Source organism: Ranitomeya variabilis, chromosome 3 (genome assembly GCF_051348905.1).
Source record: "Ranitomeya variabilis isolate aRanVar5 chromosome 3, aRanVar5.hap1, whole genome shotgun sequence".
NCBI classification, from domain to species: domain Eukaryota; kingdom Metazoa; phylum Chordata; class Amphibia; order Anura; family Dendrobatidae; genus Ranitomeya; species Ranitomeya variabilis.
The window spans coordinates 389,783,214-389,798,834 of NC_135234.1; the positions used below are offsets into that span (position 1 = coordinate 389,783,214).

Consider the following 15,621-nt stretch of genomic DNA (forward strand, 5'->3'; position numbering starts at 1 on the left):
CTATGTATATTTAACTGCGGTGTTTCTGAGAAAAACATGGAATAACAGCTACCGGGGACCAAGTCACACAAGAGACTATTCGGACAGGTGGGTCCCCGGCAGCATGAATAAGGAGAAACCTATCACGCTGAGGCCCCATCTGTCCAACTAGTCTCCTGTGCGGCTCAATCCCCAGCCGATGTTATACCATGTACAGCCAGTGTCTGATACTTTCTGCCTGGGGAGCAGGCAGCATGAATCAGCTGTCAGGTTCCCTTTAAATGTGTTTCCCTTTACTTTTTATCATTTTGAAGTGGTAATCTTAGGCTATGTTTTCATGCTTGTTTTTCTTCCCAATGTTTTTTTCTGTAGGTCCCAATATTCAAAATATAGCAACCTGCTTTGCATTTTTACTACTTTTTAAAATGTTTTTCCATTTTTTTTAAGCTTTTTATCACAAATGTAATTTTTTTTTCTCATTTGTTCCTCTTTTTTAGTGCAGAGGCTGCTTCATAAGCAGTAAAGGGAATTTGGCATCTTATAGACATCGTTGTGAGTTTTGCAAGAGGAAAGACACTTTAGAAAAATGCTGGCAGTGTTTTTCTTGAAGCATTATTTTGCTGTCTTCCTCAACACTTTTTGAAGCTGTTTTTGTTTTTTGACATGCTTTTTACAAGCTACTTATAGGAAGCTATAGAGAAAAATTCACCAAAAAAAAGAACAGTTCAAGCACAGTGAGTACGAGTTTTCATAAAATGACATCCACTTTGCTTTAACTTTTATATGTAGAATATTTTCTGCCCCCAAAACTTAGAGGGAAAAAAACAGCATTTAGGCTATTTGGGAACATGGCTTAAAATGAAAAAAACACATATCTACCAGACTCAGTTTACTTCCCGCAGCTACTACTTGCCATTCATCGTTCTTGTGACGGCTGCAGTCAATCACCACTAAAGTGCTGTACATTCATGAATGATGTGATCAATGCAGAAAGTAAGCAAAGGCCAGCAGGCAATTCTGCAAGACTCATTCTCTGCTGTAAACTATGTTTTTATAAATCCCCAAAAAACCCTTTTAATGAATACATTTACATACCAGGGCAGGCCTTCATGTGTTCCCCCCAAGAACCTCTCCTTGAAGATGTTTCCTTGTAAATTGATATTTATCTCAGACATCTGTGGCACATCAGTGGGTCATTGCAAAATCCATAATCCCCGTTTCTAACCATAGCCAATTCTAAGCTCCATTCCAAAATCTGTGACTGGAACCCAAATACCACGTGTCATTGCTAATGAGAGGGGCCTTTGTGTATCCTCAGACATTAAGTCCTGGTTACTACTGATTTGATGCATCTCATAATGTACCTACACAACTGAATTTACAAAACAAGGAAGAAATGACGCCACTTTTAACTATTAATTTTGCTAAAGATATCAAGGGTTTTCCAATATGTTCTCTATTTCCACCAGTGTACTGTAAATGCAGGCATTATGTAGGTGTTTTAATGCTTTAGCATACTCTTGCCTTGTACGCTTTCTAACTGTCGTGAGACATTTCTTCCGTTGCCAAGGCCTAACTGGTAAGTAGGCATGTGAGTGCAAACCGCCAAGGTGTACAGTGCCCAGGAGACTTAGATAGGATGTTTGTGCCTGAGTCTGTGCCACTGAAGGTCCCAGAGACTTCCAAACATGATCCACCGGTTGGTCCATATCCTAGACATATCTGGGTTCATCCAAAAGCCCCAAAAGATGAGTTTGATGTAATATGTCACGAAATTTGGAAAAGATCCCAGAATTTACCAGAAGGTTTAAAACCTCGAAGTGGAAATTTGACGGCAAAGACTGTAGAGACACATGAAGAATCAAATAATACTAATGTGAGGTAAGATTATAGTTCTGAGGGAACAATATTATCAGACCATAATTATAGAGAAGGCAAAAGGGGGAATTGCCCAGGGGAAAACTTCACTCAGATTTCCCAAGGCCATCCGGCAGTGCATGGGGTGCTGGAAATATTAAAATCATATCTTCAATGTAACAACAGATTATGCAACATAATAGTAATAGTAATAATAATAGGCATCAGCTCCACTAGCTCATCAACCTATTGCCATTGCAGTCAATGGCTGCAAATTTTCATTTGGGCTTTACGAAATTCAGGGAATAGACCCAAAGGTTCAGTTTGAAAATTGTTCAATTTCTAGCTTTTATTTTTTATGATATACTGGTATATGAAAAATAAGATTGCCTTTTTCTCAATACATTTAACACAAAAAGTGATTTAAACAATAAGTCATTTTCTATTTAAACATTTCCTCTGAAGACATGATGTAAGGTGGTAAACTTAAAGCCTAGTAGAATCCATAAGCAGCAAAAGTTCAGATTCTGAGTGAAATGAATGCTAGTTCATACATAGAGTATACACGCACACATATAACACATATATATAATATATATATATATATATATATATATATATATATATATAGTATATATATGTATGGATAGATAGATAGATAGACAGACACTGCTCAAAAAAATAAAGGGAACACTAAATTACCACATCCTAGATATCACTGATTTAAATATTTCAGTTGCAAATCTTTATTTATTACATAGTGGAATGTGTTGAGAACAATGAAACATAAAAATGATCAATGTATATCAAAATGAATATCCCACGGAGGCCTAGATTTGGAATGATACTCAGAATCAAAGTGGAAAATCAAATTACAGGCTGATGCAACTTCAGTGGAAATGCCTCAAGACAAGGAAATGATGTTCATTTGTGTGTGTGTTGCCTCCACGTGCTTGTATGACCTCCCTACCATGCCTGGGAATGCTCCTGAAGAGGCGGCGGATGGTCTCCTGAGGGATCTCCTCCCAGACCTGGACTAAAGCATCCACCAACTTCTGGACAGTCTGTGGTGCAACGTGATGTTGGTGGTTGGTGTGAGACATGATGTCCCAGATGTGTTCAATCGGATTCAGATCTGGGGAACAGGTGGGCCAGTCCATAGCTTCAATGCCTTCATCTTGCAGGAACTGCTGACACACTCCAGCCACATGAGGTCTGGCATTGTCCAGCATTAGGAGCAACCCAGGGCCAACTGCACCAGCATATGGTCTCACAAGGGGTCTGAGGATCTCATCTCGGTACCTAATGGCAGTCAGGCTACCTCTGGCGAGCACATGGAGGGCTGTGCGGCCCTCCAAAGAAATGCCACCCCACACCATTACTGACCCACTGCCAAACTGGTCATGCTGAAGAATGTTGCAGGCAGCAGATTGCTCTCCACGGCATGTCCAGACTCTGTCACATCTGTCATATGTGCTCAGTGTGAACCTGCTTTCATCTGTGAAGAGCACAGGGTGCCAGTGGCGAATTTGCCAATCCTGGTGTTCTGTGGCAAATGCCAAGCATCCTGCATGGTGTTGGGCTGTGAGCACAACCCCCATCTGTGGACATCGGGCACTCAGACCATCCTCATGGAGTCGGATGCTAACCTTTTGTGCAGCCACATGCACATTTGTGGCCTGCTAGAGGTCATTTTGCAGGGATCTGGCAGTGCTCTTCCTGTTCCTGCTTGCACAAAGGCTGAGGTAGCGGTCCTGCTGCTGGGTTGTTGCCCTACTACAGCCCCCTTCATGTCTCATGGTGTACTGGCCTGTCTCCTGGTAGCGCCTCTGGACACTATGCTGACAGACACAGCACACCTTCTTGTCACAGCTTGCATTGATGTGCCATCCTGGATGAGCTGCACTACCTGAGCCACTTGTGTGGGTTGTAGAATCCATATCATGCTACCATGAGTGTGAAAGCACAACCAACATTCAAAAGTGACCAAAACATCAGACAGAAAGCATTGGTACTGAGATGTGGTCTGTAGTCCCCACCTGCAGAACCACTCCTTTATTGAGTGTGTCTTGATAATTGCCAATAATTTCCATCTGTTGTCTATTCCATTTGCACAACAGCATGTGAAATTGATTGTCAAACAGTGTTGCTAAGTGGACAGTTTTGATTTCACAGAAGTTTGATTTACTTGGAGTTATATTCTGTTGTTTAAGTGTTCCCTTTATTTTTTTGAGCAGTGTATATTTACACACATACACACACACACACACACACACACACACACACTCTATATGAACTAACTGTCCCTCATTTCACTCAAAATCTTTGTGTGTGTGTGTGTTTATATATATATATATATATATATATATATATATCGAGTGGGGAAAATAACTAAACAAAAAAATAATCTTCATCAAAGTACCCCTCCAGGGTTATTTTTTGTATTTCAACAACAATTAGATAAGAGTGTGTTAATAGCTGCAGTGGAGCTATCTACGTATCGCAAGCCCCTAGCGGGATTTTTGTACTATTTGTGCACAATTTCTCTTCATGACCTTCCATATGAGCAAGATTTGAAAAAGACCCAAGATAGGGTCAAAACGTTACCTTTGCACCTTTGCCTTTCTCATTTGACCTGACTGCGGTGAATTTATTGCACTTTTTTTTGTGATTGAAATAAAAATTTTTCTTTACTAAAGATATGATTTTTTGAGTCCGACTGATTATCTTTATGATGCCGTCATCTTTATGATGCCGATTAAATCCACGTCCAGTCTGCATCTCCATTATAGAAAGAGTGCGCGTCTTTCCCTATTATGCCACTGCATGGTGAACAGCGTTTTTCAAGGATATAAAGTTAACTTACAACACATACAAGCAACAACAGTGTCTGAATGAGATCTAAATGTTATAGAGGCATTATCATTTCTATTAAACATCAGCTCACTTTATCATAGTATTATAGAAAAGCAAACATATAGTAACAGGTATCTGGACCCAGCGCACCATCCCAGCTGGACACTGACTTCTCTATAAATATAGACACCAGATATAAAAGAACAATTACTCTGTTGTTTCCAACTTTCATGGGACTTTAAATATAGAAACATGCTGATGATTCCGGAGTCTGTGGGACAGCGACAGAAATAGTCAGCAATGAGTGCTGAAGCTTAGAGGAATGAATTTCTCTCTGAGGACCAGGTAGCTGCTGCCTCTTTGAGACTGGTCATATAGTATTATCCATTTTGTATGTTGCAAAGGCTGTATACAGCGCTATGCACTAGCTTTCCATAACGTCTATATTTCATTCATACTATGAGCATATCAATAAATATGTGGTCACTGGTCAGTCTAAAATCAATTTTTCTCTCCTTCAGGCTATATTGCTGTGATGTCCAATCACAATTCCTACAGAGACTTATGGCCATAGGCAGTACATTTGTTTCTCAAAAACATAGAAATTGACAGAGTGTAGCAATGTTACCAGGAAGTGCTTAACTCTGGGGCTTCCTATCCATAAACCAGTCTATCTATCTATCTATCTATCTATCTATCTATCTATCTATCTATCTATCCCACATCTATCTATCTATCTATCTATCTATCTATCTATCTATCTATCTATCTATGTATCTATCTATCAATCTATCTATCTCATATCTATCTATCCCATATCTATCTATCTATCTATCTATCTATCTATCCCATATCTATCTATCTATCTATCTACCTATCTATCGATCTATCTATCTATCTCATATCTATCTATCTATCTATCTATCTATCTATCTATCTATCTATCTATCCTATATTTATCTATCTATCTATCCCATATCTATCTATCTATCTATCTATCTATCTATCTATCTATCTATCTATCTATCTATCTATCTATCCCATATCTATCTATCTATCTATCTATCTATCTATCTATCTATCCCATGTCTATCTATCTATCATCTATCTATCGATCGATCTATCTATCCCATGTCTATCTATCTATCTATCCCATATCTATCTATCTATCTATCTACCTATCTATCGATCGATCTATCTATCCCATATCTATCTATCTATCTATCTCATATCTATCTATCTATCTATCCCATATTTATCTATCTATCTATCTACCTATCTATCTATCCCATGTCTATCTATCTATCATCTATCTATCGATCGATCTATCTATCCCATGTCTATCTATCTATCTATCCCATATCTATCTATCTATCTATCTATCTATCTATCTACCTATCTATCGATCGATCGATCTATCTATCCCATATCTATCTATCTATCTATCTATCTATCTATCTATCTATCTCATATCTATCTATCTATCTATCCCATATTTATCTATCTATCTATCTATATATCTATCTATCCCATATCTATCTATCTATCTATCTATCCCATATCTATCTATCTATCTACCTATCTATCTATCCCATGTCTATCTATCTATCATCTATCTATCTATCTATCTATCTATCTATCTATCTATCTATCTATCTATCTGTCTCATATCTATCTATCTATCCCATATCTATCTATCTATCTATCTATCCCATATCTATCTATCTATCTATCTATCTATCTATCCCATATCTATCTATCTATCTATCTATCTATCTATCTATCTATCATCTATCTATCGATCGATCTATCTATCCCATGTCTATCTATCTATCTATCTATCTATCTATCTATCTATCTATCTATCCCATATCTATCTATCCCATATCTATCTATCTATCCCATATCTATCTATCTATCTATCTATCTATCTATCTATCTATCTATCTATCCTATATTTATCTATCTATCCCATATCTATCTATCTATCTATCTATCTATCTATCCCATATCTATCTATCTATCTATCTATCTATCTATCTATCTATCTATCTATCCCATATCTATCTATCTATCTATCTATCTATATATCTATCTATCCCATATCTATCTATCTATCTGTCTATCTATCTATCTATCTATCTATCTATCTATCCTATATTTATCTATCTATCTATCTATCTATCTATCTATCTATCTATCTATCCCATATCTATCTATCTATCTATCTATCCCATATCTATCTATCTATCTATCTATCTATCTATCTATCTATCTATCCCATGTCTATCTATCTATCATCTATCTATCGACCAATCTATCTATCCCATGTCTATCTATCTATCTATCTATCTATCTATCTATCTATCTATCTATCCCATATCTATCTATCTATCTATCTATCCTATATTTATCTATCTATCCCATATCTATCTATCTACCTATCTATCTATCTATCTATCTATCTATCTATCTATCGATCTGTCTATCCCATGTCTATCTATCTATCCCATATCTGTCTATCTATCTATCTATCTATCTATCTATCTATCTATCTCATATCTATCTATCTATCTCATATCTTTTTTTATCTATCTATCTATCTATCTATCTATCTATCTATCTATCTATCTATCTCAGATCTATCTATCAATCAATCAATCAATCTATCTATCTATCCTATATCTATCTATCTATCTATCTATCTATCCCATGTCTATCTATCTATCTATCTATCTATCTACCTATCTATCCCATATCTATCTATCTACCTATCTATCCCATATCTATCTATCTATCTATCTATCTATCTATCTATCTATCTATTTATCCCATATCTATATATCTATCCCATATCTATCTATCTATCTATCTATCTATCTATCTATCTATCTATCTATCCCATATCTATCTATCTATCTATCCCATATCTATCTATCCCATATCTATCTATCTATCTATCTATCTATCTATCTATCTATCTATCTATCTACCCCATATCTATCTATCTATCCCATATCTATCTATCTATCTATCTATCTATCTATCTATCTATCTATCTATCCCATATCTATCTATCTATCTATCTATCTATCTATCTATCTATATATCCCATATCTATCTATCTATCTATCTATCTATCTATCTATCCCATATCTATCTATCTATCTCATATCTATCTATCTATCTATCTATCTATCTATCTATCCCATATCTATCATTCTATCTATCTATCTATCTATCTATCTATCCTATATTTATCTATCTATCCCATATCTATCTACCTATCTATCTATCTATCTATCTATCTATCTATCGATCTGTCTATCCCATGTCTATCTATCTATCTATCTATCTATCTATCTATCTATCTATCTATCTATCTATCCCATATCTATCTATCCCATATCTATCTATCTATCTATCTATCTATCTATCTATCTGTCTATCCCATGTCTATCTATCTATCTATCTATCTATCTATCTATCTATCTATCTATCCCATATCTATCTATCTATCTATCTATCTATCTATCTATCTATCTATCTATCTATCTATCCCATATCTATCTATCCCATATCTATCTATCTATCTATCTATCTATCTATCTATCTATCTATCTGTCTGAACCTGCATCACCCCTGTGACTGGAAGCCGAATGCTACTGGGGGTGGAGGGTGAAGTTTACTTCGTCCCAGCTGTGGGGCTATTAACCTGCAGTTTAACCCCATATATGTTGGTAACAGCATTATTTCACATGGCAAGTTCCCTATATGTTAGTGGGTGACAGAATAAAACGAGGTGATGACAATTGATACCAAACTGACAACATACTGCAGAAAGGTGCAATAATACATTTTGCCTATAGGATATACATAAAAAACAAAACTGGGAAGGCTTTATAACAAAACAAAGCACATTGCAAACCTGTTTCGCCATCACCCAACTGCTTCCTGACAGTGATTTCCTTCAGCGCAGTGTGCACGGAGCTCATCTCTTCCTGACAATATGGCTGCCCTTCCTGCTCCTGCTTTAGCACAGAAAACTTTGCACCAGTGCTGCTCTATATAAAGAATGTATTAGTTTATTATCCTTTGTAGTAAGCGACACTTTCCTGGATTCTTTAGTAGACCAGGTTTCAATTTCTGAAAATAATAGTCTACCATAACACATGCAGTTAATTTTCTACAAAATAATTAAACCCAATTGTCGGTGTTCCAGGTATAAAAGTAAAGGATGTATTTAGGGAGCAAGGACATTCTGACATCTATCATTTCTTTACCCAAACCTATTATGTAGGAGTCATATCTGCAACTTGGATTATTGGGTCTTTTTAATCACTACATATTTTCCGAGTACATGAAAAAGGTCAATGAAAAGTATGAAATAAGAAATGTAAAGCATCTGACTGTTACTGATAATTATAAGCGTCTGTGCATTCTTTTGCAAGGCATTTTGTGAAATCCTTAGGTAGATGCTTCCACTGTATGTACCCAACGTTCCCTGGTGAAGGCTAAAAGACAATGCCCCCATCTTCAACATTAAACCCTTGAAACTTAGATCTTCAATTGTTTTCCTTGATTTCAAAAAGAAAAAAAAAATCACATTTTTGTATCTAACTCAGTCTAGTACATTGTGCAATATGCTGCGCTATTTCTTTTATAGATTTTTATGCTTTAATAATAACTATATGATTGAAGTGTGGGAACCAGTAATACAATATACACATAATTATCCTGTATATTGACAAAATGCCATGTTCAAGGCCAGAAACATACATTTATGGGCTGACGGAAAAATAAAACAATTATCAGCATCTTCTGCATGCAAGGCCATTTGAGTCACTATTTTCTATTTAACAGTTTATGTGAGGTAATGGTTTTGTAATGTGTGAATAGATGATTGATGTGCACAATGTCTGCAAAAATGTCACTTTCTATCCAGGTAAGATTTCAGCAGGCATTACTTAATTGCTTCCAAAATCGAGCCAATACTGGTTTCTTGCTTTATCTTGCATTATCAAACTCAGTATTTTTGTATAGAATTACAGTGTAGGCAGACTATTTTTTGTGGAGGATTGTTTAACCCCTTCAAGACCTTGCCCTTTTCCATTTCTCCTTTTTCATTTCCCTCCTTCCCAGAGCTATAACTTTTTTATTTTTCCTTCAATATGGCCATGTGAGGGCTTGATTTTTTGCGGGACAAGTTGTATTTTTGAACATCATTGTTTTTATCATGTCATGTACTAGAAAATGGGAAAAATATCCCAAGTGCGCTGAATTTGCAAAAAAGTGCAGTCCCACACTTGTTTTTTGTTGGGCTTTTTTTGCTAGGTTCACTAAATGCTAAAACTGACCTGCCATTATGATTCTCCAGGTCATAGACACCAAACATGTCTAGGTTATGTTTTATCTAAGTGGTAAAAAAAATTTCCAAACTTCTCTATAAAAAAAAAGGGCAATTTTCCGATACCCGTAGCGTCTCCAATTTTCGTGATCTGGGGTCGGGTGAGGGCTTATTTTTTGCGTGCCGAGCTGACATTTTTAATGATACCAGTTTGGGGCAAATACGTTCTTCTGATCGCCCGTTATTGCATTTTAATTCAATATCGTGGCAACCGAAAAAAGTAATTCTGGCGTTTCAATTTTTTTTCTCGCTACATCGTTTAGCGATCAGGTTAATCCTTTATTTTTATTGATAGATTGGGTGATTCTGAAAGCAGCAATACCAAATATGTGTAGGCTTGATTTTTTTAATTGTTTTATTTTGAATGGGGCAAAAGAGGGGTGATTTAAACTTTTATATTTTTTTTTTTCAGATTTTTTAAAACATTTTTTTTAACTTTTGCCATACTTCAATAGCCTCCATGGAAGGCTAGTAACTGGCATAACTCGATCGGCTCTGCTACATAGGAGCGAAGCATAGATCGCTCCTATGTAAAGGAATTACAGCATTGCTATGAGCGCCGGCCACAGGGTGGCGCTCATAGCAATCCGGCATCAACAACTATAGAGGTCTCAAGGAGACTTCTGGTTGTTATGCCGACGCATCGCTGACCCCCGATCACGTGACGGGGGTCAGCGATGCGCTCATTTCCGGCCCGATGGCTGGAAGCGCTAGTTAAATGCCGCTGTCAGTGTTTAACAGTGGCATTTAACTAGTTAATAGCGGTGGGTGGATTGCGATTCCACCCGCCGCTATTGCGGGCACATGTCAGCTGTTCAAAACAGCTGACATGTCCTGTCTTTGATGTGGGCTCACCGCCGGAGGCCGCATCAAAGGAAGAGATGCGACCTCCGCAGTACTAGTACAGCAGAGGTCGGTAAGGGGTTAATGATACTCTGTCAGTAGGCTCAACCGTCCTAACATGGTATCTTGATATCTGCGATAGTTGTCTTTTTCAAGAAAAATTATTTTCTTATATGCAAATGAACTGTTCAGAACTATGGGCCAGACATAGATCTTACAAGGATCTGCCTCCAGAGATTATTTTAAATAAAAGGGGGGGATTACCAGTGTGATGTGTAATGACTGCTCTCCTGATCTCCATATCTCACACTGGTGACCTCCCCCTTTCAGTTAAAATAAACTCTGGAGGCAGAGTCTCAAGGAGATCAGTGTCCTCCCCCTTGATCTTAAAAGTTCACTTACATATTAGGAAATATTCATTTTATAATTTTCATGTGATAGGCAGCCCAATACTTATGTACACTACATAACACTCATTGGGCACTGTGTAGCCACTCAAAAGACAGAAACAGTAATTAGCCACTTCTGTTTTTACATCAGGATCTCCAGCTGTGTCTGATAACTAAATTGCTGAAGCAGCAGCTTCAACACCCTGTCATACATTTACCAGAGCGAGGGATTAAAGTTTAGAAGTAGGAATCATAAGTTTACAGTGTCATTATAGATTGAAAAGGCTTGTTCAGTACTAAAAATCCCTTTGAAAAAAACTGTCATCCCTTCTCTGAGGGCAAGGACAGACTTGCCGATTTAAGCATTCTGTTTTGCGTCTGTGTGGAAAGTTATACTTTTTAGGATGTCACACTACTGAAAACACAGTGGTCTCAATGCAGTATGTGTGTTTTGGAATTCTTAGTATTTGTTTATTTTTAACCCCACTTATCCAGATTGATTGACAGCTTTCGGCCTATGCCTAGTAATGAAGAAAAAACTGCAACAGTCACCACTGTGCTGAGCGAGCTGTCAATCAAGGAGTCAGGGCGTGCTTACAGCTGCTGTTCTTAATGCTGTAGGCGATGACTGTAGATGGTCCGTACATGCCCCTATATCTGAAATCCAGCACTCCTGGGAGGAATAAAGTACATTTTCTCCCACTTTCAGTAAGGCCAGGTTCACATTGCGTTACCAGCAGCCCGTTCAACACATGCGTTAACGGGCTGCTGTTAACGCAAGTGCCGATGTGTCATCACGCTAGCGCAGATAGAGCTAGCAGATGCTCTATCTGCGCTAGCAGTGACGGACCCGGAAACGCTGCAGCCCGCGTCTCAGGGTCCGTCACTCAATGATGGCACATCGCTAGCGCACGCCCATTGTGATCTGCAGATTAACCCTAAATCTAGTATTAGGGGATATGACAGGTTTCCTTTAAGAATAATGTTACAAAGTTTTAAAAAGGAGCTCAAAGTTCTGCTGCTTTTCAAAGTGCAACTTAGAAGCTTGTGAATGCTCCCTAACTATATTTTTAAGAAGAAGTTCTATGTTTGCGTCCCCTTGACAATACATGTTCCTGTACTCTGATAGCTCAGGGTTATCAGAGGAATAGATCTTAAACGTTCTTAGTACCTATCCAGAAAAATGAAAGCCAGATTCTAATGAATACTATGATACATAGAGACCCTGAGATAAATTACCTTAGCTGCTAAGGTTAAGAGACTGGAAGTGTTGTCAGGGGCCCACAAGCGCAAAAACTTTTCTCACAGGAGGCCTGTAATATCAACCTTTTTAACTTGCTTTAAGATTAGGTTAACTTTACTCACATTTTTTAAAACAGCAAATGCATCGTCCTATGATTTTGCTTAAATTCAAGTGCTATAAGTCACGAGAACATGATAAGACTTATTGTGGAATCATAGCTAATATTCAGCCCTCCTGACTTTGTTCCTGGACTGTTTTTTGTATAGCATGCAACATAATGAGCAAAGGCATAGTTAAAGTTCTGGGGAAAAAGATAATACCAACAAGAGCAAAGAAAAATATATAAATATGTGTAAAACACTACATTTATCAAGTACATTAAAGTCAGGGAAAGCAGGTTAAAAAAAGACCATGTGAAAACACAAAATTACACTTTTCGAGCTACCGCAGCTCTTAATCCTAACAAATTGTGTCTAAAATAAAAATAAATGAGACTTATATACCAACTACCCTGAGAAGGAGTATGTGGGAAACATCCATGTTGTCCTCAAACATTAACCCTATGTGGTGAGTAGTAGTACAAAATATACAGTTGTGTGAAAGTGTTTGCCCCCTTCCTGATTTCCTATTCTTTTGAATGTCTGTCACGCTTAAATGTTTCCGATCACCAAACATATTTAAATGTTAGACAAAGATAAGACAAGCAAGCACAAAATGCAATTTTTATATGAAGGTCTTTATTATTAAGGCAAAAAAAATCCAAACCTACAGGGCCCTGTGTGAAAAAAAGTGATTGCCCCTATACCTTAATGTTGTGAATTTGGATTCTGGGCTCCCCCGGTGGCCGCTTGTGGAATTGGACTTGTCATCCTCTTTCCTGTTTCACCTGGTTCCATCAGTAGTGGGTGTCGCTATTTAAGCTCATTTCTCTGGTGGTTTCTTGCCGGTCAACAATGTTATCTGATGCCTCTCAGTGCTTGTTCCTGCTTCTAGACAACTACTAGATAAGTTGGACTTTTGTCCATGTTTTGTTTTGCCTATTTGTTCCAGTTCACAGCTGAAGTTTTGTTACTGTGTCTGGAAAGCTCTCGTTGATCAGGGATTGCTACTCTGGCGTTATGAGTTAATGCCAGAGTTTAAGGTAATCTCTGGATGGTGTTTTGTTAGTGTTTTTCTGCTGACCATGAAAGTATACTATCTGTCTTCTGCTATCTAGCAAGCGGACCTCAAATTTGCTAAGACTATTTTCCTGCTGCGTTTGTTGTTTCATCTGAACTCACCGTCATTATATGTGGGGGGCTACTGTCTTCTTTGGAATATTTCTCTAGAGGTGAGCCAGGTCTTATATTTCCCTCTGCTAGCTATTTAGGTCTTAGGCCAGAGCTGGGCATCTAGCGATAAATAGGAAATGCTACCTGGCTATTTCTAGTTGCGCGGCAGGCTTAGTTCATGGTCAGTATAGTTCCATCTTCCGAGAGCTTGTCCCTCTATAGGCTTGCTATGATCTCTGCCTGCAGAGATCATGACAGTTTGACCGGCCAGTAAAGTGTTAAAGACCCAGGTTGAGAAAGGAGAGTTATAAGAAGTCTGCTGGAATTTTTTTTTTTTTTTTTTTTTTTTTTTTCCCTCCAGTCTGCCTTGCTGCAGTCTTTTTTCTCTCTCTCCTCCTAATCTCTGTATGCTCTGTGTGCACCTGACAATAATGGATCTCCAGAGTGTAACTGCGGGTTTGAATAATCTCATCACGAAAGTACAAAATTTACAAGATTTTGTGGTACATGCTCCGGTATCTGAGCCGAGAATTCCTTTGCCGGAGTTCTTCACAGGGAATAGAGCTAGCTTCCAGAATTTCCGAAATAATTGTAAGCTTTATTTGTCCCTGAAGTCTCGTTCAGCTGGAGACCCTGCTCAGCAGGTTAGGATTGTGATTTCCTTGCTCAGGGGTGACCCTCAAGATTGGGCCTTCTCATTGCCAGCAGGGGATCCTGCGTTACGCGATGTGGATGCGTTTTTTCTGGCCTTGGGCTTGCTTTATGAGGAACCTCATTTGGAACTTCAGGCAGAAAAAACTTTGATGGCACTATCTCAGGGGCAAGACGAAGCTGAAGTTTTCTGCCAAAAATTCCGTAAATGGTCTGTGCTTACTCAGTGGAATGAGTGCGCCTTGGCGGCAACTTTCAGAGAAGGTCTCTCTGATGCCGTTAAGGATGTTATGGTGGGGTTCCCTTTGCCTGCAGGTCTGAATGAGTCCATGACAATGGCTATTCAGATTGATAGGCGTCTGCGGGAGCGCAAACCGGTGCACCATCTGGCGGTGTCTATGGAAAAGACGCCAGAAAGTATGCAGTGTGATAGAATTCTGTCCAGGAGCGAGCGACAGAATTTTAGACGGAAGAATGGATTGTGTTTCTATTGTGGGGATTCTACTCATGTTATATCAGCATGCTCTAGGCGTACAAAGAAGCTTGATAAGTCTGTTTCCATTGGCACCATTCAGTCTAAGTTTATTTTGTCTGTAACCCTGATTTGTTCTTTGTCATCCATTGCCACGGACGCCTATGTTGACTCTGGCGCCGCTCTGAGTCTTATGGATTGGTCCTTTGCCAATCGTTGTGGTTTTGATTTAGAGCCTTTGGAGACTCTTATTCCTCTGAAGGGGATTGACTCCACCCCATTGGCTAATAATAAACCACAATACTGGACACAAGTAACCATGCGTATCAATACGGATCACCAGGAGATTATTCGCTTCCTGGTGCTGTATAATTTACATGACGATTTGGTACTGGGATTGCCATGGTTGCAGTCTCACAACCCAGTCTTGGACTGGAGAGCAATGTCTGTGTTGAGCTGGGGATGTAAGGGTATTCATGGGGACGTACCTTTGGTTTCTATTTCGTCGTCCATTCCCTCTGAAGTCCCTGAGTTCCTCTCTGATTATCAAGACGTCTTTGACGAACCCAAGCTTGGGTCGTTACCTCCGCACCGTGAGTGCGATTGTGCCATAGATTTGATACCGGGTTGTAAATATCCAAAGGGCCGTTTGT

At 38.4% G+C, this 15,621-nt stretch overlaps 1 protein-coding gene across 1 annotated transcript in view; it reads left to right on the forward strand.

The window, feature by feature from the left end:
- The first annotated feature begins 1,587 nt into the window (after positions 1–1,587).
- C3H1orf94 (chromosome 3 C1orf94 homolog) overlaps positions 1,588–15,621 on the forward strand; it is a 334,497-nt gene continuing 320,463 nt past the window's right edge. The window contains exon 1 of the mRNA XM_077296072.1: positions 1,588–1,860. Coding sequence (XP_077152187.1) covers positions 1,619–1,860 — 242 coding nt within the window. The 5' untranslated portion in view covers positions 1,588–1,618. The remainder of the gene's footprint in view (positions 1,861–15,621) is intronic.